Here is a 25109-nt window from a genome sequence, read left to right on the forward strand (position 1 = left end):
GTTAGCGCTATGCCAGGAGTGTGTGTGTGTGTGTGTGTGTGTGTGTGTGTGTGTGTGTTCTCTTACCTTGAGACCAGGCCAGCTATCCCTAATGTGCAAATGAAGTAGCCACCTGATACCACAGAAACCAGTTTACTTAGAGAATTACTGGAGCTGGTACATATCTAACCCATTTACATCAGCCCACAAGATAACCACAAGAAGAACATCCCTCTCCTACGTACTGTATGTGTCTGAACATCCCTCACCTATGTGTCTGAACATCCCTCACCTATGTGTCTGAACATCCGTTACCTATGTGTCTGAACATCCGTTACCTATGTGTCTGAACATCACCTATGTGTCTGAACATCCGTTACCTCTGTGTCTGAACATCTGTCACCTATGTGTCTGAACATCTGTCACCTATGTGTCTGAACATCACCTATGTGTCTGAACATCCCTCACCTATGTGTCTGAACATCACCTATATGTCTGAACATCAGTAGGATCGTTAGGCCCAATGAATGGTAAGGCCGATGGATAGTCAACATTAATCATTTTGAGAAGTGCTGTCAGGGTCAAGATAGGACTTGTGACACGGTTGAGTTTGCGGCAGCTGGTGAAAGGGGGAACAAGTGGGCAACCAATCAAAATGTTCAGACTTTTACTCTGAAAAATTTAAATACATTTCAACATTGTTGAAAATCAATGACACACTCGCTAGTCAAGCCAAAATATTGCAATGCAATGGATTCGGTGAGTAATCCCCACTACAACCTAGTTAACTATAACACTACTTTACATTGTTAGCAAAAGCCAGAATCCATTGCATTGCAATATTTGGGCTTGACTAGCGAGTGTGTCATTGATTTTCAACAACATTGACATTTATTTACATTTTTTCAGAATAAAAGTCTGAACATTTGGTCGGTTGCCGACTTGTTCCCCCTATCACCATCACATACAGTATAGCAATATAGAGGATATGAAATGGAGGAAAAGGAAAGCAGAGAGAGGGAGAGGGAGAGAGAGAGAGAGAGAGGGAGAAGGAGAGAGAGAGACGTGCTCCTCAATCGTCACTCTGTGTGTGCGCTCAGGTGTCAGTGTCCTGCTAACGTTCCAATCAAAATGGCCCCCAGGACGTCACACCGCTCTGCATGAAGCCCGACTTAATGAGCAGGACCACTTTTAATCCTCCTTAACGCCAGGGGGATGCTGACTCACACCCTTCGAGGAGGCAGTTCGGTATCGAGTTCCAATCTGTGATTGCTAATGGCAAGGCTTTTATGTAGATGATGATTGTGCCGTTTTCGAAATCACTCGCAATTATATGAGCGCTATTAACCCACGGGTGGCCGTCGAGCTATGCGGTCTGCGTTCCAAACAACGTCCTTTTGGAGGAAGTTGTTCGTTCCCCGCCGTCTACCCTCGCTTACTATCCTCACAGAACTGCCAGGGCTGGAGGAGTGGAAATGGTAAAACAGTAAATGGACTGCACGTCTATAGCGCCTCCACTCTCTGTTTTCACACATTCTCACAGGCTGTCAGCTGACGGTAGTGTGAAATGGCATCACACACACGTGCACACGCATGGATACACCCACACACACACACACGCACACACACACACACACACATACACCCACCCACACACACACACACACACACACATACACACACACACACACACACACACACGTGTTCACGTGTTTCCTTATTTCAAAGGCGCCCCAAAAAACGTGGCATCCCCAAGCGTGGGGAGCATGACAAGCGGACACACACGTAGCACCCACACACGCACGACAAGTGCGAGCCCCTTTCGGTCGTCATGGAAACTCTTGTCACCCCCCTCTCCCTATCCCCGATTTCCCCCTCCATCCCTCACGACTCTCTCTGCGCAATCTGTTAATATGGAGCTGCATCCTCATGACAACCCAGGGAGAGAGAGAGAGGGAGAGAGAGACATTGAAAGAGAGGTAGGGAGAGGCAGGTTGAGGGAGAGGGTGAGACGGCTTATAGACAGACAAACAGACAGGGTAACCACATGGTGTACATTAGCATGGTGATGTGTGTGTGTGTCAGTGTGTGTCAGTTCCCTCTCTCTCTCTGTGGGTCGTGTAGGAGCGGCTATGGCGTCCCTCATCACTGCCTTTGATCTGCTCTTTCTCCGCTCCGCAGGGTCGCATCAATAATGCACCCACACACACACACACACACACACACACACACACACACACACACACACACACACACACACACACATATAGGGAACACACTTCCAGTGGAAAGCTGAGTCTGAGCGACAAGGCCTGTTGTGTGTGTGTGTGTGTGTGTGTGTGTGTGTGTGTGTGTGTGTGTGTGTGCCATGTCAGGATACAGCCTGCTGTAGTATGGGGCTGCTGTTTTACCTCAAAGCAGAGGTTCCATCCTATGTGTGTGTGTGTGTGTGTGTGTGTGTGTGTGTGTGTGTGTGTGTATGTGTGGGTGTATGTATGTCCTGGCATATTGTGTCCCTGTGGAGTATAAGCAGTTTTTACAGGTTCACAGCTCTTGTCGTGCTGTCGAAAACAAGTCTCATCTTCACCCCTGTTTTATGGTTCATGTCCTCAGAATGGGCCAACTCTATATATCAGTATGACTATGAGAGGGAGAGGGAGAGAAGGGGGGGAGTGGGGGAGAAAAAAAGGGAGAGGGAGAGGAAGAGAGGAGGGAGAAAGAGAGACTGCAGAAGAGGGGGGAGGGGTGGTGTGAAAGAGAGACGGGGAGAGAATGAGTAAGAGGAGAGAGAGAGAGAGAGAGAGAGAGAGAGAGAGAGAGAGAGAGGAATAACCTGTCTATGCTCTCAGCAGTGAGGTCTCTTCATATTGGCTCTGTGGTTTATCCCATTCAGTGTACCACTATAGTTCATTGGCAGTAGCATTTGCATAGTTATGGCCATTATGGTGGAAATAATGTCTCTCTCTCTCTCTCTCTCTCTCTCTCTCTCTCTCTCTCTCTCTCTCTCTCTCTCTCTCTCTCTCTCTCTCTCTCTCTCTCTCTCTCTCTCTCTCTCTCTCTCTTGCACTACTACACCCCCCCCCCCCCCCCACACACACACACACACACACACTGAGGCACACACCCACACACATATACACACACCACACACACTTCCCTCCAATCCTTGAGACAGCCCACATAGCTGGGGGGTGGTGACCCTTGTCTGACCTCTTGGCTGCGGGTGCTCAGATGGAGCCTAATTGGACAGTGTTTAGACATCTCAGCGACAGGACAGGGCAATATCACACGCACACACACACACACACACACACACACACGCACGCATACACACAATACATGCATTTTAAATTAATTGTGATAGGACATCACGAGTTGTTGGCACACTGGCTAGAGTGTAATGAGGAGGAGAAGTGTGTACACATGAGCTTGGCCTGCCCTTGTTCCATAAGTCCTCTAGCGTCATGACTCTGAGTCAGTTTAGAACAGTTGAGAATTATCCTGCAAGATATAGAATGTGAGTAAGTGCATTTATGAAACCCACTCTATAATTGTGTAAATGTATTCTTTTGGTTCCGGAGATAATAACACGTTCATCTAGTACGTTTTTTAAAGTACCGGTAAGTACCTGAAAGCGATTATGGCTTAACAGCGATTCAGTTGGCCACCTTTCCATCTCTCTCTCTCTCGCTGAAGAACGTGTTGAGCTGCCTTTTAACACTCGCTTGTCCTGATTGCTTGAGCGCCTACTACATCCTCCTTTTCCCTACTACATCCTCCTTTTCCCGGAATTGTTTGGCTAAGACACACAAGTTCCTCCTTTTCAGCTGTTTAGATACTCCTGGATGTTTCAGACCTGTTATGTATGTGCTGTTATGTACCCGCCTGTGCTATCTCTAGTTTCTCTATGGCTATGAGGAGGTGAAAGCCATGATTTTAATTTGGATCTGAATTTAGTTCGGAGGCCCTTCCGCTTCCCTCGATGGCTTCTCAAAATGAGGACAGATGTTGAAGAAGGTCATTGAATGAAGTATTTTAAGAAAGGCAGAAAATGCGTGTGTGGTTTGTTGACAGATGACAGGTCTTCTGAGATGGGAGGTATATTTAAAATGTGGCTGGTTAGCTTGCTTCTCCTCATTTGTGGCCAAATGGAAACTAGACTGCATACACGCACATACGCACACACGCGCGCGGTCGTCACATCCACATGCACATAAACACACACGCACACACACGCACACAGTAGAAGAGAGATCAACATTACAGTTGTTTGACTAGATTATTGAGATATACTGTAGGACAAAATGTTAATGACATGTTTGAGAAGAAACACAGAAGTGGAAGCTCAGTGACACCAAACGTTACCTAAATGAATACCATTTGTCATCGGGATGTGTCAGCTTTCCAATACCTCAAGTCACTGAGCCCCATACTCGCCTCCTCTCCACCCTAGACGTATGGATGAGAGAATGTTTGGCCATATGTGACAGCAGCTGGTGAAAGGGGGAACAAGTCAGCAACCGAACAAATGTTAAGACTTTTATTCCGATTTTTTCATTTTTTATTTCAACGTTGTTGAAAATCAATGGCACACTCGCTAGTCCAGCCAAAACACTGCAATGTGCTTTCAGAATAAAAGTCAGAACATTTTGGATTGGTTAGCGACTTATTCCAGGTTTCACCAGCTGCCCGTCACATATGGAGGGAGAAGGCCTGAGACCACACCAGCCCTGACCACTCCTCCTCTCCTCTCTCCGTTTCCTCTCCTCCCTCCATCCCTCTGTCCTTGCGACTTTTAATTACCCCAGCTGTCACTCCGCCCCCTGGGTGATAATGAGGCGTCGCGTTTGTCACACACCCCTCATCTCCGACAGCCATCGGCGCCGGAGGTGTTGCTCACACACACGCCCGCTGACTTCCGGCGGACCCGTCTGTCTGCCACACTCGCTCCGTCCCCTAACTCCGTCCAACCCCTCACACGGGGCCAAGGAGTTCTCCGAGGTTAGGGAGAGATGACAGTTTTAATCAGATGGTGTGATTGCCTTGGCCCGGCACACACACACAAACACACACAGACACACACACGCGGACACACGCGTGAGGACACACACACGCACAGACACACACGAGCGCGCACTCACACACACGCACGCGCACACACAGACAGACACACAAATGCGCACAGACACACACACACACCCCTCACGGGCAGACTGTCCCTCCCCTAAGTAGGTCAGGTGTGGAGAGGAGAGAGAGGGGCTAACGAAGCGTCTTGTGCAGAACGTCTGCTGGGCGAGACGGAGACCTTCCTGGAAGGTGACCCGGTGGCGTGGCAGGCCTCGGGGGCGGAGCCTAGTGACAGCCTCAGACTCAGCTTCAGACTGACCAACCGCACTCACTGCGGAACAGTAAGGTCAAGAGGAGATCACCAAGGTAGAATACCAAGTAGTGATCATCATTGTCATGCAGGCCTACTCCTGTTACGTTGGCGTTGAGAGGCCACGGTGAAGGTCAGCACTGTAAACCTAGAGGCACCGATACTCTAGGGCATTCGTGTTGGTTATGTTGCCTTATCTCAGTGGATCGTGTATTCACGGAGACACGGCATGCATAGTTCGCACGAAAAGGCAGCTGGATTTTCTCACTTCCTCACCGTGCATTCGAGTGTCTATCTGAGACACATTCCACCGTCTTCAAATAGACTTGAGGACACTCAGAGGACCAGACATCAGGAGGGACTGAAGGAGTGACAGCCCTCCACCTTCCTACCTCACGCACTCTCTCCGGACCTTGAGTGGAATAAGCTCTTCGGCGTAATATCGCACTTGAATATCTCTCATCCCATGGCTATTGTCAACCCAGGACTATAATTATCTCGACACCATGACTTGTCGCCCGCCCTGTGTCTTACACAAGTGTTCCTTTCTAAAGTTGAAACCATGAGGATTCTCTTTTCCGTTGTTCTTATCTGATGCCCGGACCCTCTGGGGAAGGGCGATGCAGCCTCCGTTTGGTGGTGGTTACAACCTTGGGTATCTGGACAGGCCTGGGAAGTACTGGCTGTGGGCTCTATTTTCACAGTGTAAACAACAGTCTTAGCGCAAACGCGGGGGATGACCACTGACGCTGGCGGCGGTGCTAGGTGTTGTGTCTGAAATACGAGTGCTATTTTCGAGGCCAGATTTTTCACCTCACGTCCATTCCGCACAAGCTGAAAGTAAAGCTGCTGGTCTCCCTTGCACTGAGTGGTGTGTTCCTATAGAGCTGAGGTGTACTGTATCATTAATGCATCACTTTACACTCCAGGTGTTAGGAAACGTAGTGTGAACGGCAAAACCCATCGCAAAGTTTGGATTGAGCATTGGAAATGCTTTTATTAGTGTTCCTACTACGTAGTATTGTCATTGGTGGTTTACTTCTTCTTATTCTTTTCCTTGGTCAAATAGCTCAAAAATTATATGAATTTCCACCCCATAGGATGAAAATGTATGAAACTTGGTAGCCTACATATGTGACAGGGCATGGTTAAAAAGTCCTCAACTAGGGCAAAATCTTTTTTCTGTTTTTTCCAGATTATGAAAGGGTAGATTGTAAGCTTTAAAATGATGTGTCATACATTGAAATCTGAAACAAGTTGAAGAAGTCATGGATAGTTTAATGGTGATACCCCCTGAACCACAGTACTGAGATATCTAGCCTCAAACTTCTTCAGAGACGTTTTTCACAGAGGTAATGAGTGGGAACAATAGCTGGTTAACTCCACCCTAATCACTCCCGCAAGACAACCACTCCCCCATTACACTACCTGTCATTACCTACCTGTCATCTGTCAGTGGGGTTGTCAGCTAACCCTCAGGAAGCAAAATTGCAGGGCTGACACGTTTAAATAGCTAAATAATAATAATAATAATAATAATTCAAGATTCATAATTCATCATCATTTTATTGCCATGTGTGCCAAAAGTTTATTACGTCCCATTACAAGTACAAGAGAGTAAAATTCATGGTAATGGAACAAATTAGGCAAGATACAATTGAGCAATACAATAATAGAATGGTAAAAAAGAATAATGTCGTCCGTGTGCATGCATTTATCATTATAGTCCATAAAGCATCTAGTGGGACTTCGCGTAGTTCCTTCCCATCCCATCTGGGCATCAAAGCTGTAATAAAAAAAGAAGACAGTACATTTCAAATGATTGCCCACTGTTACCAACACCACTTTTACGAAATAGCCTACTACTATCTTCATAAAATAGAATTGCTTATACAATGACAATGACAAATACCTGAAGTGCTGGTGACTCATCAAGGTGTCATCTCTCAGAACCTCTCACCTCCTCATTCTGTAACACAAATTTCAGGTCAGAGGTGTGGACACTTCTCTAGTGTAGGTTTTCCATAGACTCAGTGTATGGCTAGTGAAATCATTTCAATTCACAGTATTATTCTACAGCAAATCTACATATTATTAATATTATATTATTAAGAATTAATCATTCTTTTTGATTCCACATAACATTACCAGGGTTTTTCCTGGCTCAAAATGAGGCGGAGGTGGTACCAGTGGTGTTTGACATCGGGGGGGACCCATGAAGCGGGGCTGTCTGGGGGTCCTTAAACGAGCATCAAACACTTAATTTCTTGCATTCTGGTGAATTGATATGCACCAATTTGTGACCTTTCTGCATCAACTTATGGTGGAAATGTCATTATTTATGTAAAGGAAAACACAATATTCAGGCACCAGATGACCAATCAAAATATAATGTAATATAATGCAATATAAGGCTCTCAGGCATTCTGTACTTTCAAATATGTATTCTCCTTGAGCAGTCAATATCAACTATCAGCTATTTCGCTAGCAAAAAACGAAAGCTAACTTATTTGCGAAACAGCGCCCCAGCCACCACGTCGGCGCAATGCCGCAATTGCAGTTAGAAATGACAGAAATCCACCGTAGAAAATATGACTGTCAGAGTTTTGTCGAGAGCTGGAGGCGGCTCGAAATATGACGGAGGCGGCCGCCTCAAAATTCTCTATGCAGGAAAAACCCTGATTACCGTTCATTACAAAAGCATTTACTTTTTCTATAATCTATTACATCCCTAACAAAGCTACCTATCTAGCTAACAAGCTAACACTTGTTTGGCTAGCTGGTACACACACACTAAAATGATGCATGAAACATACTGTACAGTATGTTGCATGTTTAGTAGGTCTGCAACAAATTTATTTATTCATTATGTTTTATCTTTGACAACGTATTTCTTCCTCCCACCATCTCATTAGTTTTGGAGAGGGGTGGCATAATTGTGGTGAGCAGTTTCAGTGGTCTGATAACTGATGCTAACAAAGGCGCTATCTACCTTACTCACAAAACAACAAATATCTGTTTGGCTATCCTATGTAAACAACACAAAATCCTAGTATACAACACATGTAACTCACTAAAACTTACCCAAGAACACAGCAAAAGGTCTGTCTGCAGACGACTGTCCCATGAAAGTGAACTGATGTGGAGATTGATGTCTGAAATCCTGTTGTCTTCTTGTCATCGTCAGATTCGGAGTTCGGAGTTCCCGTTATGTATAGTCCAGTATGAAGGAGTTCATTAATTGCCCACTGTCGATATTTCTAGCGGCTTCATAAATTCGGTTTATAGCATTAGCTAGAGCATCCGCATCCATCTTGTAAATTTGTCAACAGGTCCAGATGGCTACTTAAATACAGCTGGGGTGGGCGTGGCTACACACACTGCCACAATAATACGAATAATACCCCCCACCCGACTTTGCTAACTAAATGTAGGTACCGGTATTTAGTGAATGTAAAACTGTTGGATATGACATCGAGTGGGTTCTTCATCGCTTCGTTTGTCGTCCTATGCCAAAAACCGGAAAACACATTTTTTCACAACAAGACTTGTTTGGCTCGATTGTGAGGTTTCACAATTGCCGAGATGGGGACCTATTAATCAAACCCTGTCACATATGCATAGGTGAAAGTGGGCCGGAACGGTCCGGTGCTGCGTTCCGGCAAGACTTTCTGTGCCGGAACGCCGTTGGGGGAAGAGATGCAGCTGCCTGTCAATCAAAATCCGATTGCTGCAGAGTGCAGAAGCAATCACGATTCACGATCCATAATTTCCAACAAGGAAACACATGGCTGACGTTATGTTTCCTTGCGTCTATTTTAATACCTTTGAAAAGGACATGTTAACCCGCTTTACAGTAGACCCGACACGACGCAACGTGGTTGGGTGGGCAGCACTGGGCACTGAGACAGTCCGACCGGGATTACAGTCGCGCCGTATGGAAGCATATAGTGGACTTTATTCAAATGTTAATGCAATTTGAGATTGCATTTGCATGTTCCACTTTTGCATGGATTCTTTCAGACAATATTCAAATTCAAATGCAATTCTAATGATTTGCATTTTCATTTTCATGTACCTGATGTGCACATTCGCTGTCAATATTAAAATGATAATGCAAAGCCATTTGACATTTATTTTTCAAAGTCATGCGCTGCTTTGTAGCTGACAAAATTCAAAAGTTCATTCTAATGTGAAAATGACTATGCAATCCCAAAATAGCATATTCATTTGCCACTTTTGCCTGCGTTATTTGAGTCAATATTCAAATTGTAATGCAATAATGTGATACGCAATTGCATTTACATGTTCTAGTAAACACATCCGCTTTGTAGCTGACAAAATTCACATTTTCATTCTAATGTGAAAATGACTAAGCAATCCCAAAATAGCATATTCATTTGCCACTTTTGCCTGCGTTATTTGAGTCAATATTCAAATTGTAATGCAATAATGTGATTAGCAATTGCATTTATATGTTCTAGGAAACACATCCACTCATTAGAATTGCATTTGAATTTGAATATTGTCTGAAAGAATGCATGCAAAAGTGGAACATGCAAATGCAATCTCAAATTGCATTAACATTTGAATTTAGTCCACTATATGCTGCCATAAGCAAGCCGTGTTGCCAGATTGGGCTACTTTTGGTCACACTGGACGGGTGGATTCGACAGCTTTTAGACTGGTTGGGCTGGAAATTGTCAATTCCATCTGGCAACCCTGGTAGCAAAATATGTGCATACGTATCTGGTAGCCTACTGGTACTTTCAAATCGCATCGTATTATTATTATTATTATTATTAATAATTACAATTTACAATACAAATACAACAATTGGGGGTCCCTCAAAGAAAATTTGGGCGCACTGCGCGCGCACAACATCAACATCCAAGGCTTGATTCTGCCCCATGAAAAAACCCTGGTATGTACTGTATAACATGATAGCCATCTATGAGCAATGCACTGTATATAAGATGATGACCACGGGTCTTTCTGCTGCTGACCAAGGGGTTGAGTTCACTTGATGAGGCCCAATTTTGTTTTAGACTCTGTAGGCTACTGTATTTGTTTATTAAGACTTAAGATATATTATCTGAATTTCTCTTGTTTTATCAAATGTTCCAATTATTTTCATTTCTTGTGCTGGTTTAAAATTGCAGAAAACTAGCACAAATAATTGTGTGGGAGAGAGGGGCCGCCGCTACCAAAACGTGCACAGTTTTGGGTCGCTCCACCACCAAAAACTCTCACTCCAAACTTTTGGTGAAACTTGGCAGCCCTAAAGTGTTTCTAATTTCGACACCAACACCACGATGTGTGTGTTCAGGGATGCATGAAGCTGGGGGCAGGAGGAGAACAATATGAAACGATGAAGGTTGGGGTAGTAGCCTATCGTTCCTGTAAGAAACTCAAACCACTTTCACCCCTGCACATATGTGTCTTTCCTCATGGGGAACATATTTGCCTCAAGAACCCATAAAGTCCGCCATGATGGTTTTTTCTGCAGGTGCAAAATTTGGCCAAACTTATACAATACAATAAAAGTGACTTAACTTAAAATCAACTGTAAGTCTGATTGGTCCAAAATTGCATATGAACATGCTTGGTGCACGTCTCTCTATAGGGTGTTCACGGATAAGAGATCCATTCCAAGATGGCGGAGAAAATGATATGAAAACAAAAAGTAATTGGGCCAGAATGTTCTAATTCTCATAGATGTTGCTCTGCTAGGTAAAGTCCCTGACCAAACATGCTATAAATGTGCATGCCACAACTAGAGAGCATAGGTAACAATGCCCGAAATAATTACCATGATTAGACAAAAGGTGGTAATGTGGTGGTACTGACGCTTCATTTGGAGTGGGCACAACACGTGCCAACCCTCCTCCCCTCCTCCATCTTGTATGAATATGAGAGGACAGAGGTGGCAGGTCGCAATTAGCTTGCTATGTTTGCTGTCCAGCCTTTTCAATTTGAGCCCGAGCGCAGCGAGGAGGACAGCAGAGAAGACATTACACAAAATGTAGATCAAAATGAAGACAATCTGAGAGGTGAGGAGACAAACAAGCTGCTGCAAATGTTTTATCAGTCGGTGGTTGCCAGCGTTCTGTTCTTCGCCGTGGCCTGCTGGGGTGGAAACATCTGTGCCAGGGATGCTGCGAAGCTAAACAAACTGGTGAAGAAGGCCAGCTCTGTGGTGGGGACCGGGCTGGACAGCCTAGAGGTGGTGGCAGAACAGAGGATGGGGAAAAAACTGGCGGCCATGCTGGTCAATCCCTCCCACCCGATGTACTGCGAGCTGGCGGGGATGAGGAGCAAGTTCAGCCACAGATTTGTTCTCCCCCGCCAAAGTACAAAAAGATTTGGACAGTCCTTTGTTCCAGCTGCACTCCGACTCTACAACCAGGCCCTGCAGGGTGGGGGAGACCTGGAGCTGGAACTTTTGGAACTTTTTACTTATTGAGCCTGCACTGTTTTATGTATTTTATTGAATGTTTCTGTTTTCTGTATTGAATGTTTTCTGCCCTAACTGAGCTGTTTGACAACAAAATTTCCCCATTGGGGACAATAAAGGTTTTCAATCAAACAAACTTGTTGTAAAGAGCACAGATTTCTGTCCGCAGCTGTTCAAGGCAAGTTGACGTTATCAAACTATCGTTTTATGATAACCCATAGTCTTACCTGTGAGCTCTTTCATTAGCGGTGGTCGATTAAATGCCTCCAATGCATCTTCAGAAAAGTGGCGAGAACAGAGACGTGCATCTTTATGCAGTTGGGTTCGTCCACATGCATCTTCCCACTGCTTTCTCCTCTTCCACTCATTCACTAACCTTGTCACTGCCTCTATGCTGTATATTGATTCCATTCAGCTTAACATTATATATTGTTCACAAATAGCCTACACAGACAACTTTACTCTGGTTCATATCACTTAACATACTCTATGAATATATTGAAAACATATACCTTCCATGTCTGATTAGCAATGCATCTTGGCACAACAATGTGTTACCATTTTGAAGCATTTCCAGATCTAAAAAAACAGGCCATTTGTCAGGCCTTTGACCATTTTGGCTAAAAGCTATGGCTAATGCTAATATAGCACTTTAAAATTAATCTTCTCATGACCGCTTTACCTGATTCGGTCAGATGGGGGTGGCATACTATGCTAGGCTTGCATATATAGGGTTAGGCTAGAATATAGTGTAAGCACATTATACGTTGTGAAATGCTTGACATAAACTATACAACATGGTCATTAACTGGGGAAGGTTAATCCACAATGCATTTTCGTATTTACGCTTAGTGTATATTATCATCATAGCATAGTAGCCTATGTATATCAGGCCATAATTAGGTGACTGGTACCTTACAGTACCTTAGGGTACTTCATAATATCATAGCTTAGTATATCATGAGTTCAACTTGGCCCATATTAGGTGAGTGGTCTACCCCCTTGTCTGTAGGTCTACCCTCTATCTGTCAATCTACAACCTGTCATTTATGGTTTTGGGGGCATATCTGTAGGAACACGCCCCATTGCCGCTTGCAGTTATATTTATTAGCATTATTATTATTAGTAGTAGTAGTAGTAGTATTATTGTTAAATAATAAACATAAATCACATGTTATTCAAGTTATACGTAGACTGAAGCTGTTGTAATATTATGAAGTGCATTTATGAAACCAAACTCTATAACGGATGTATCGTTTGCATTGGGTTTTGGAGGTAATAACTTTCTAAGTACCTACATAATACCGTAATGCTGTGAAATGAAGGGTTACCAAAAACGGCTAGGGGATAAGAGCAATTCCAGTGACCACCTTCTCTCCTAATTCTGACAAGAGCTCTTAGTCTCTGACACGATTAATCTTTGCTGCTTTCCTTTAATTATGACTCCCCCCTGGGAGGCAATGGGGTAGTTAACTGGTGAAATCAGCATTAAAGCAATTATTGGATCAGAATGAATACAATCCCGTCATCTGTAATCATGGGGGGCGTCTATGCCTGGGAGAAAAACAGCCTCTATGGCTTTCTGTTAGAAGGCAGGCAAGCTCAGAAAACAGGAGAAACAACTTTTATTTTTTAATTTTTTTATCTGCTACTGTACACCTTTGTTACAGGAATAATCTCAAAGACAGTTGACAACCAAAACTAGAAATGACCCATGTTGACACTTATTTTAGTATATTTATTTATAGAATATTATATCGTTTGACCCAAAAAGCTGCTTCTTGTGGCTGCTCTAGTCTCACTCTGCTGATTGTATTGACTCATATTCCTGCCTCTATACACCCACTCTGTCGGTTCTCTTGTTCTGCATACCCATGCTGTTGGTTCTGTAGACACATGCTGCTGGTTCTGTAGACCCATGCTGCTGGTTCTGTAGACCCATGTTGTTGGTTCTCTGTTTTTTTCAGACCCACTGTGTGTGTTCTCTCCACAGCTTCAGAGCGAGCTGGACCAGGAGTACCAGGACAAGTTCCGGAGGTTGCCCTTGGAGATCCAGGAGTTTGTGCAGGACAGCAGCAAGGCCAAGCTTAGTGATGGCAGTCCCCATGGCAACCTACCCGTCTCCTTGACGTCCGAAAGGCTCAACCACAAGGCGTCGCAGTCGGAGGACGACATGGAGGAGGGGTCTGCAGACAGAGTGTTCGACACGTCCCTTTAGAGACTAAACCCCTCCCTTTCCTCCAAACTGGGTCGCCCTTATTGGTGGTTCTTCCTGGAGGTAGGTGTTGCCCTTTACCACAGATCTAGGATCAGATCGAGCCTTCCCTCCAATTCTAACCATTTTTAACCATCATGAGGAGGAAAGATCTGACCCTGTATCTGTGAGGAGGGGTAACTTCGTACCTACTCTGTTCAGTACGCAGTTCTGTTCAGATCTGTAAATACTTTGTTTGTATTCGTATGTTTCGTCGTTTATCTCCGGATTGGTGCGGATCTTTTGGTACGGCCATAGGATGCAGTATGTATGTTTGACTTGGCACTAACTATGCGCAGGAAGTAACTTACTTGAACTATTGCACAGAGAGAATATTTCCTTGTTTTTAATCCTTACAATGTTCGCAGTAGTGCAGGTGAGTGGTGCCAATGTTCTGATGTCAGTGTGCACTTATCAGACCTTACCGTTATCACATGGATTTATGGCATTGGTAATGGTTAAGACGAACCATTTGAACCATTTGACGTTGAATTTGTTTGCAATTTATTGATGGCAAAGTTATTGTCCAACACCACTGCAGACCTAGTTGTTGTTTTCATCCTTATTTCTAAAAACGTAAGATCCCTCCTCCTAACATATTTGCACTGAAAGCTCTCTACAGAACTACGTGACTTCCATTCTAACCTACAAGCACTGGTGGCTTGTTGGTTTTTAACTTAGTCTTCACAGAAGTAGACCTATGTGTTGCTGCTACCTTGTTTGAATACTGTTTTTATTATGATTTGTTTTGTATGACATTGGCATGGTCGAGACATACTTATTTTATAGTTTTCTTTTTTCATTTTTGATATTTGTGACAGGTGTTTAGATTGTGTATGGATCCTGCTGGTGGCCAGAGGGTGTGTGTGTGTGTGTGTGTGTGTGTGTGTGTGTGTGTGTGTGTGTGTGTGTGTGTGTGTGTGTGTGTGTGTGTGTGTGTGTGTGTGTGTGTGTGTGTGTGTGTGAGTGTGTGTGTGTGGGGGGGGTAAATAATGTATCTGCATGTTCTTGAACAATTGTAAATGTTAGCTCAGTAGCAGAAAATAAGTCACATAGATTCATTCTCTCCTCTTGTACAATAAATCAATAACACTGATGACCCTTGTGATCTGAATTTAAACTGAAACTGCTGCAAAACAATAAATAAATAATGTCCTTAAGATAATATTGTATGTACAGGCCTACTTATGTACTAAATTCTCATGAAATGTAGGCATGGAAGAAGGAAAAGAGACAGAATCACTGCCCCCCTCACCAAAGACATCAATGATAAAACTGATAGAGGATACATGTCCCATGTTCTCATTGGGAAGTTGTGATGGTCTCCCAGGATAAACTAGTAGATAAACAAAACGAAAAAACTCAACACATATCTAAACATGTTTTTTTCCGAAGCCAACCCCAACCCAACTCTCCCATAGCCACACCACTGTAAATCTCCTCATACTGTACAGTACGGTAGTTGCGAAAACACCAACTGTGGTCCACTCACGCTTTCGACCCGGTACCTCAGAACCATATCCACTGCACGCTGAGAGGCCTCTCAGTTGTGGGGCCTGATGATGTTCTGTCCCATCCGTAATTCTGGACTCTAGGAGTTATAAGCACACCACGTCCTCTGTTGATAGGGTTCTTCCTATGGGCACAGGCGGGTAGCATTATTGGCACATACTGGGAGAGGAATACAGTACCAGTCAAAAGTTGGGGAAAGTGTGTGCAAAGCAAACCTTTGACTGGTACTGTATATTCTATTACCCATTAATTTGGAAATACATGATGCAGTATTGCAGTAAGGTAGAGGAGACTACAACCCTAGCTAGTATTTTGAATATGGGATGTTGTTTGAGCTATTTTATAAAGAATCGGAAGATCGTAGCATTTCTGTGTAAATTACTGGGAGCACCGACATTGAGAGGATCTTGTGAACTATTGGTCCGTCCCTCCTTTGATACATGTGACGTGTGTAACACATCAATCGAAGACCCAGATGAGTCGATGTGTTTGACTTGAACTGTACAGTGCCATCAACCACATGGATGTGTTGTTTTATGATATCGGAAAATATTTTAACCGCTTATTGACTTGAAAGGAGTTTTAAGAGACGAATTAACCGAAGTGTAAGTACAAGTCCATGTATACAAGACGGTTCGTATTGATGTGAGAGTCCTGTGCCTTTGAATTAGTTTTGCTTGTTTGATGTTGAATGTGTGAAATGCATCATTGTGTACATTGCCATTGTATTATATGAAGCTGTCTGTTATTGAATAGACTGTGTGCACTTTTAGTACAGTACCACTACTGAGTAACGCGTGTGAGGAGCAGTATTTGAGAAGTGTCTCATAAAACCGCTAGACATTTTTATTTGAATGTCTTGAACCACTTTATTTAACACTTTCTGTTCATCAACTTAAGTGTATGCATTCTTGAGTTGTAAATGTGTGTATGACGTAAAGGTAAAACAGTGAGATGTATAGTATAGTATAAAGGGAATTTGCCTGTAATTAAAATAAATGTGGCTATTGTACATTGCAGAAAAAGTGAACTGTGTGTTTTGATTGGTCGTTGTTTGGTCTCAATACTGTGATTGGTGTTCTCTAATGGTTCTGTTCATTCTGATTGGTTGTGGGAGAAAACATAGTGTATTTCTATTGGCTTCTATGCAATACTGTGATCCCATTGGGAATCCTTGTATGGGGGCTAACATGCACCTGTCTCTATCTCATGTCATCCCTCTTTGTAAATAAACAGAAAGTAACACCACACACCATGAGTGTTCTGAGTTCCCTATCCTAGCTGAGATTCCTGGGTGTCTGACTTCTGAGGTGTTTCAATCACAGTAACACAATGCCACACAGAGTGGGAATGTATGGGCTACTTTTATTTTCATTTAATCTAAGGTTTAACCCTAACCCTTTTTTACAATTCACAATGTACATTAATTTATATATTAAACATAAATGAAACACAAATGACACATAAATCATTTATCATATTTTACCGTAACTTCTACAGTAAGGGAGGGAAGGTGGGGACAAAGAGAGGACCGCAGCTTAAAGGATTCATTGAAAGAGAAACCAGCTTCTGGAGTAGCTTACTGCACAAACATTGATCAAAGAACAAAGCCACGTGTGCCCACATCCACTAACAGTGTGTTTGTTTGTGTGTTTGTGTGTGTGTGCGCGTGTGTTTGTGTGTGTGTGCGTGTGTGTGTGTTTGTCTATGTTCGGGGGAGATTATGTGGCCTACTTCCAATTATCTCCTAGGTAACAGTTGGCCCTTTACACAAGAATAAGTATTATATAGGAATATATAAATTAGCCCACTTCCATGAATCAGTGCATAATTAATTAAAGGCTGAGAGTATGACAGCAAGGGCTGAATCCATCTTTGTGAAGTATTTCTAGGAACAATCACAGCTGTGTGTGTGTGTGTGTGTGTGTGTGTGTGTGTGTGTGTGTGTGTGTGTGTGTGTGTGTGTGTGTGTGTGTGTGTGTGTGTGTGTGTGTGTGTGTGTGTGTGTGTGTGTGTGTGTGTGTGTGTGTGTGTGTGTGTGTGTGTGTGTGTGTGTGTGTGTGTGTGTGAGAGAGAGAGAGAGAGAGAGAGTGATTTGATGTGAGATAAATCTTTGTTATTGTACCATAACGAAAAGGCTGTCTTTCACACTTCACAGGCATATGCACTGACATGTGTTCACTCTTATTATCGCCTACAACAGGTAACCTAGGTTGTACATGTGCGTGTGCCAAGAATACATAAGCACCCTGGTCAGTCCTTTTATCTTCCCTTCCACATAACTCTATCAGCAGACAGGAGATAAGACTGGCCTGGTCGCCCCTAACAACGTCTGACAACCACTGGGAAGCCTCCAGAACTCTCTGGACATTCCAGTGACCAGGAAGTCAGCTAATTAACCTCATACTGAGTTCAGCACGGAAGGAGATAGGATTTTTTAATATGATTGTGTGGGTTATGTCAACAGTGACGCCTGTCTTGTCCCCCCCCTCCAAACTCCCAGAACCATGGCAGTGTGTCTGTCCATCTGCTGCAGGGACAGGGGAGGTGTTGCTTCACTGGGCTTTAATCAAACGCACCAGGAGAGCAGAGGAGCAAACATTTTTTTTTGGGGGGGGGGGGGGAATGACACACACACACACACACACACACACAGGTATCAGAGAATACAATAACATTCCCAATTGCATTAGTCTTCTATTAGATTGCAAGTAATAAGACCATTTACCTGTGCTCTTGTTTATTTGTATGTGATTTGCATGGCAGAGGTATTATTCACACAGAATGCTGTTGTAGAACAACTGAAGACTTCAGCTGTATTGTAACACCTCATGCTGTGGAAAAAAACAACAACAAAAAATTCAGAGTGACACATTTTAGGCTACTAGGATGCTGTTCTTTCATTTGACTTCCACGCTAACACTTCAGGGTCTGTTTCTCTCCCTCAGTGTGGTTGTTTGTAGAAGCACAACTGTTTATGGACAATGCCGCAATTTCCTTAGTGCAGCATCAACATTTATATTAATGGTGTTACTAAAAATATATCAACAGACACACTCAAATAAACCATTGCATATTGAGTTGAAATAAACTACAGTGTGCACACACACACGCACGCACACGCACACACACACACACACACACACACACACACACACACACACACACACACACACAAGCCCTCAGCTGTGTTCCAATTGTTCTTGGAAATACTTCACAAGGATGGATTCATCCCTCACTGTCATAGCCTCAGCCTTTAATTAATACATAATGCAATGATTCATGGAAGCAATTTATATATTCCTATACAAGAGAGGGTTCTACGTGGAACAAAGGGGGTTCTCCAAGGGGTGCTCCTACAGGCACATGCCAAAGAACCATTTTGAAAGGTCAAAGTTACATTTTAGATTCCCACAGTACCAGAAAAGAACCAGGTATCTCACATCTGCTAGTTATTGACTATGCATCTTGATGATAGCCATTCCATAGGGTCTACTCTAGACTATTCGCCACAACAGCTACTGTATCAGCTGTGGGGAGGGATGACTCACTCCATATGACAAAATAACATTAATTTGAGCGCGCACGCACACACACACGCGCGCACGCACGCACGCACGCACACACACACACACACACACACACACACACACACACACACACACACACACACACACACACGCGCACACACAGGGGTTCCATATCGAGCAGCGCATCATTCTCCACTGGAGGGCGAGTGGTACAAGAGAAGCGGGTGTATTGGAAGGGAGGGATAAAGAGAGAGAGAGAGGGAGAGAGACGGCAGCTGGAGCAGGAGAGAGAAAATCCCGGCCCAGCCTCTGCAAGCATCATTTTCACTTTACCTCGGATTTAATCCGCCCCCGTCTCTACCACCAATTCACGTAAGGAAAATAACATTTTCTGTCTTTTTGGCTGCAAGTGGAATACAGAAGTTGCGTTTGCTTATCGACCTGTGGTAGAATTATTTCATACCGGGTTTCTAGTTTTGGAAAGAGCATCAGCTTTTGTCTATTTGGTGCTGATAGCTGAGGTGGTTGAAAAGCCGAATGTGGATCCTCAACCCCATCCTCATCGTCGGCTAGTAGAGGTCAGCCTCCAGGCGCATTCTTCTTCGCATCATCCGAAATACGAGTTTGTCACAGGTTTGTCACTGCTACGAGGTGTCAGGAAGATCGGCGAAGCGTTAGTGACATCTACGAAAAGGGGGTGTCTCGTAGTTCGATACAATAATAATAATAAATATGGTTCAAACACAAGTGAACAACACGTGCATGGTTCATTTGTTTCGTATTAAGACATGGAACGTGCCCGCTAGCTAGCTTAGCTTTTACATGCAGCTGGCTTGCAGCGTCAGAAACTTGACAAATGGAGGAGAGTATGGATGTTCGAGGCTAGCCTGTTAGCAGCAGCAGGACACTGTGCGGTGGCCAGCCGACTGGCTTGTTCTGCTGCCCAGAAAAGTAAACTGGCAGCACGCTGTAGCCAAGCTTGCATGCTAGATATGCACCATTTGCTGCTACTGTAGCTATGTAAAGGACCCACTGTGTCAGTCTCCCCATAAGCATATGCAATGTGTTTAATTATGGATTATGGCATATTCAAATCTCGATAAAAAAAATGTTTTTAAACATTTGCTGCTGGTGATGTTCGCTGCTGTTCGCGCTGGTTGCCATCCATCCATGTATGTGTCGCCCCATCAGTTATAGTCGTCATCGTCGTGCGAGATGGATAGCTAACCTAACGTTTTCGATATTTAAAGCAAGCGATGTTTTTTTTATATTCATCAGCCAGCTGTTTTCGTGTTTGACTGACATATGAATAAATTTCCTCATGTTCTGCCTGCCAGCATATTTGGCCATGATTTGCAGTAAAACATTGCACTGTATTGTCTGCTTATGTACATTAAATTGTCTGCTTGTGGTTTTGTGCATAGGCCTATGTATTATATGCATATAGATAGATATATAGATATATAGATATATTATAGACCCTGCAACATAGAAGCAAGATAAGGGACATTTTGCGACAAGTTTAGGGACTGGCACATTCGGGCTCTAGAGTCGCCGACACACCTGCACGCGTGAGTGCCACCTGTTCACGAGCACGCGCGGGGCTAATGTCCTATGTACTGTGCATGTCACCTAGACTGGACTAATGTCCCATGTACTGTGCATGTTACCTAGACTGGACTAATGTCCCATGTACTGTGCATGTTACCTAGACTGGACTAATGTCCTATGTACTGTGCATGTCACCTAGACTGGACTAATGTCCTATCCTATGTACTGTGCATGTCACCTAGACTGGACTAATGTCCTATGTACTGTGCTGTACTGTGCATGTCACCTAGACTGGACTAATGCCTATGTACTGTGCTGTACTGTGCAGTGTGCATGTCACCTAGACTGGACTAATGTCCTATGTACTGTGCTGTACTGTGCATGTCATCTAGACTGGACTAATGTCCTATGTGCTGTACTGTCCGAACCGCTGTTCTACAGTCGCTGTATTTTAAGAGGTATTTAGCCAACTTCGATCATAGAAACATAGCTAGCTACTACTCCATGACTAGATCAATATGAAGTGTTTTCTCAACCTGACAAGGAAAATTAACCTAGAAGCGCTGGAATAAGGAAGTCAAGTCTATTACGATGTAGCCTATAGGCGTAGGCTATTTCTTCTGACAACAAGAAAGGGCCCTGTCTTTATTTATTGGTTAAAATAACATAATTAATCATAATCTATTTACTGTGATCATTCTGGTAATAGATAATGTCATAGGTCACTCTCTGTCGAAGTGAGTCTGTGTGCACTGAGACCACTACCATCTGTAAAGACAAACAGAGTCAGGTTTGGGGTTATTATTGACACTGTGGCATAAGTAGTGATTACAGAGGCAAACAATGCCCTCCTGTGCACAAAAACAATCCCTTACCTGTCGATGTAGCTTAAAACCGACTCTGTGAAGCAGTTTGATGAATAGAGAGGTGCACTAAGAAGCTTAAAGGCTAACCGTAGGTGTGAGCGTTTATTTGGGATCAGAGGGTATGGTAATTTTCCAGAGTTCAGCTTAAATACCAATTCAAACCTCCTATATCATTGCCATTGCTTGGTTTCGAACAGGCAGAATATGATGCTTTTGTGACATCCGCTGGACATTGTATACAATGTCCCAAAAGTAATAGGGTAACCTATAAACCTGCCATTACACAACATGCATCTATTATACATTTAACTTTGTATTCCGGTTGGCCGTTGTTTATTTACACTGATCTCCAAGGAGGGAGACGGTAGCTTGCTGGTCCCTGGCCTTAAACATGTGCAAGAAACGGAAGAGAGATACAAATTACCTACTTTGTTACAGGGTCATTATCACAGAAAGACCCAGATTCAAAGACAGTGATGGAGCATCATCATGCACAGTATAGGGACGTAGCCTAGGGTGTACTGTGGACTGTGTGAAAGGAACAATTACACATGGAAGAGCTATAGCAGGTAGCAGGTAGCAATCCCAGAAACATTTAGCCAGACAGAGAAAACAACAGTAATATTGTGATTACGATGGTTCACTGGGGTGAATCCAGGAAAGGCATAATGCTGCACTACTACACCTAGAGGACAGACACACTGGGAAACAAGCCACAGAACCCATGGAGTGTACGGGCCTTGGATGAATATCCTCTGTGGTACATCATATAGATCCAGAAATGAGCAATAATGAGAAAAAAGGGGGAGGTGTGTCCTCATAGTATGGAGTACTGATCCATGGTATTGTATTGGAGCTAAGGGAGCTAATGTTCTTTCCAAAATGGTAAATCCTAAATCCTATGTCTCTTGATTTGATCATTTAAATTCTTGCACTGCAGACATCTCCTTCTTTACATCGAGCAGGGAAGCTCAAACCGACTATTTTTGGATAGAAAACAGATACAGTAGGCTACACCCTGAATATGTACATATGGTTGTCGTCATTTACTCTGTGAAACGCTATAAATCCCGAGCCTATTCATATTCATAGAGTGGAAATGGCGCGTGTGGCGTCAGCACTGCAGTCAGAAATGTTACGTCTGTGTCATTAAGATGTCATTGTAAAAAGCCAAGCTATAGTGAGTAGCAGCAGCTTTCCCAGCCTAGTATTGTTCGTGGACAGTATACTCATTTACAGTGACAGGCCATTTAGAGTGGTAGAAAATGGGGTCATGTCTCAGGAAATTAATTTTGTTGACCTACAGCTGCAGTCGCGCACACACGTACACATACACAGACACACACACTCACACTCTCACACACACACACACTCACACACACACACACACACACACACACACAAACATGTATATGTTTGTTTGTGTCGCGACGGTATCTGTGTGATGAATCAACCTAATGTTTTATATTTTTATACCAGCAAGGTTACCAGTGTTGCAGCCTGTTACGTTATCCACACACAGTGTTGCTCACTCACTAATTCACTCACCCACCCATACAGACAAACACTGAAAATCTATTCTTTTTGGTTTTTGCATGGAACACACTGTCTCGATGGTCTTCTCTCTAGCTTATGTTCATTCTCAGATTCACAATTCTGTCCATTAAGTTGCCTGTGCGTACGCAGATCTAGAATCAGCTTATCATCCCCGAATCCTATCCTTCACCACTGTTCTGTAGGTCATTCTCCTTAACCATCAGTCTAAAGTGGCAGATGTCCAAACTGACCACAGATCAGTGTCTGGGGGGGCAGCTTTATCCCTGCTCCTTCTCTTTCCTACACAGCAGCCATGTTGTCTGCTGTCACTCAGATGGATGTATAGTAGGAAAGGGACCGTAGCGTAGCGGGTGTCAGGTGTGAAACATCGCCAAGAGACAGATCTCATCCTCAGATGAACATAAACGCCCTCCTTGTTTGTTTGAAAAACATGTTGAGTCACAGTGTGGACCTGCTGCTGTCTATATTGTTGTAGCGAGACTCACAGAGCTCCCTCAGAGCGGAGCTCATGGTCGATACTGTGATCTACTGGGTGTTTCTGTTCTCGGCCGAGGGGAGAGACTGAGGCGCTGTGTGTGTGCGTGCGTGCGTGCCTGCGTGAGGGTGTGTGTGCGCGCGTGTGTGCGTGCGTGCGTGCGTGTGTGCGTGTGTGCCTCTCCTTTATATGTAGCCTAGGGGTTTGATATCTGACTTGTTCAATTTCCTCTCTCTCTGTCCGTACAGGTAAAGAGATGAGATTCTCCTGCTGAAGTCACTTCATGCTGAACTGGTAAGTTTCAATGTATTGGTGAAACTAATTATTTTTGTATTTTATAAGAAAGGATTATAGCACTACACCCTTGCACCAATTCAAAGTATTTGGCTACGTATAAGTAACAGCAAGGCTGTACATTGAGTTGCTCTTCCACATCACACCGTCGTTGCTCTCGTAACAAACAACATCTTTTCCTCTAATCTTTTCCCGTGCATATTAAAACATATCAGCCCAGGTGACACACTCCCTATGCTATGGGAAACCTGTTTTCTGGGTGAATAAGCATACATTTGTTAAACAGTATGACAGAGATTACAAGCCCTATGTAATCGATGCCCATGTTATCTACTGTTCTGTTGAATATGTCCAGAATGGAAATGGGGTATAGGCTTAGTTCATGTAATGCAGCTTTTGTACGGCCACAGGTTAGGTTCCTGTATTCCGGCAGGTAAACAAGATATTGGGTTTTCTTCTCATTTTGACATAGTCTGATCGTCATATCCATCGCCCCATTTTCTCATTGTTCTATTGCCCCATTACCTCGATGTTCTATTGCCCCGTTACCCTTATTGTTCTGCTGCCCCATAACCTTGTTGTTCTATCCACGTTACGGAATACTTTTAGCCTAGTGACGTGTCAGAGGGAGTGGCCAGTCCTGGGAGGGTTTACTGCCATGTCACAGGGCTGGCCTGGGTGATGGAAGTCGAGACCCAAGCCAATTCCTGATTGAGTTTTCCGTGTATGACTGATGGAGGAACGTTCCCGGAGCCTTTGCAGGCATCATTCATTGACGAGCGGAGTGTGTGTCACTGCCTCTGTTGTCGCCCGTGTGTGTGTTTGTGTGTTTTTCAATACAGTCGTAAACTTTAATGGCCCTGGGAGGCTGAGTGTGATACAATAATGATGTAACGTGTGTGTATGTGTGTATGTGTGTGTGTGTGTACTGTGTGCGTGTGCGTGTGCGTGTGTGCTGTGTGTAGCATGAAGCCAGCCTGCCGTTAGACCTGATTAGTTACAGATGTTTTACGATGAGCAGATTTACCGCCAGGGTCGTGTCCTGTCTCAGGCCAGGCCAGTCGGCCACTCTGTGAATGAAATGTGTTCGCAGGGAGGTCAAAACCAGAGCACATCCTGTCAGTCAGGGCAGTAGCAGATCACCCACACTGTTTTTGACTAACTTGCTACAGTAGCCTACATCTTATCTTAGTTTTAGTGCCTACCTCCTGAACTTTGGATCGGCCCACCATCTACAGAATGTAGATTTAGATAAGA

At 43.8% G+C, this 25109-nt stretch overlaps 1 protein-coding gene across 1 annotated transcript in view; it reads left to right on the forward strand.

Annotated features, from left to right (window-relative positions):
• plcb1l (phospholipase C beta 1-like) overlaps window positions 1-14031 on the forward strand; it is a gene marked incomplete at both ends in the record, with an annotated part of 147655 nt that extends 133624 nt beyond the window's left edge. The window contains one exon of the mRNA XM_080538783.1: window positions 13807-14031. Within this exon, the coding sequence (XP_080394909.1) occupies window positions 13807-14031 (225 nt within the window). The remainder of the gene's footprint in view (window positions 1-13806) is intronic.
• Between the last annotated feature and the right edge of the window lie 11078 nt (window positions 14032-25109).

The sequence above is a fragment of the Nansenia antarctica genome (genome assembly GCF_963989245.1).
Source record: "Nansenia antarctica genome assembly, chromosome: 1".
NCBI classification, from domain to species: domain Eukaryota; kingdom Metazoa; phylum Chordata; class Actinopteri; order Argentiniformes; family Microstomatidae; genus Nansenia; species Nansenia antarctica.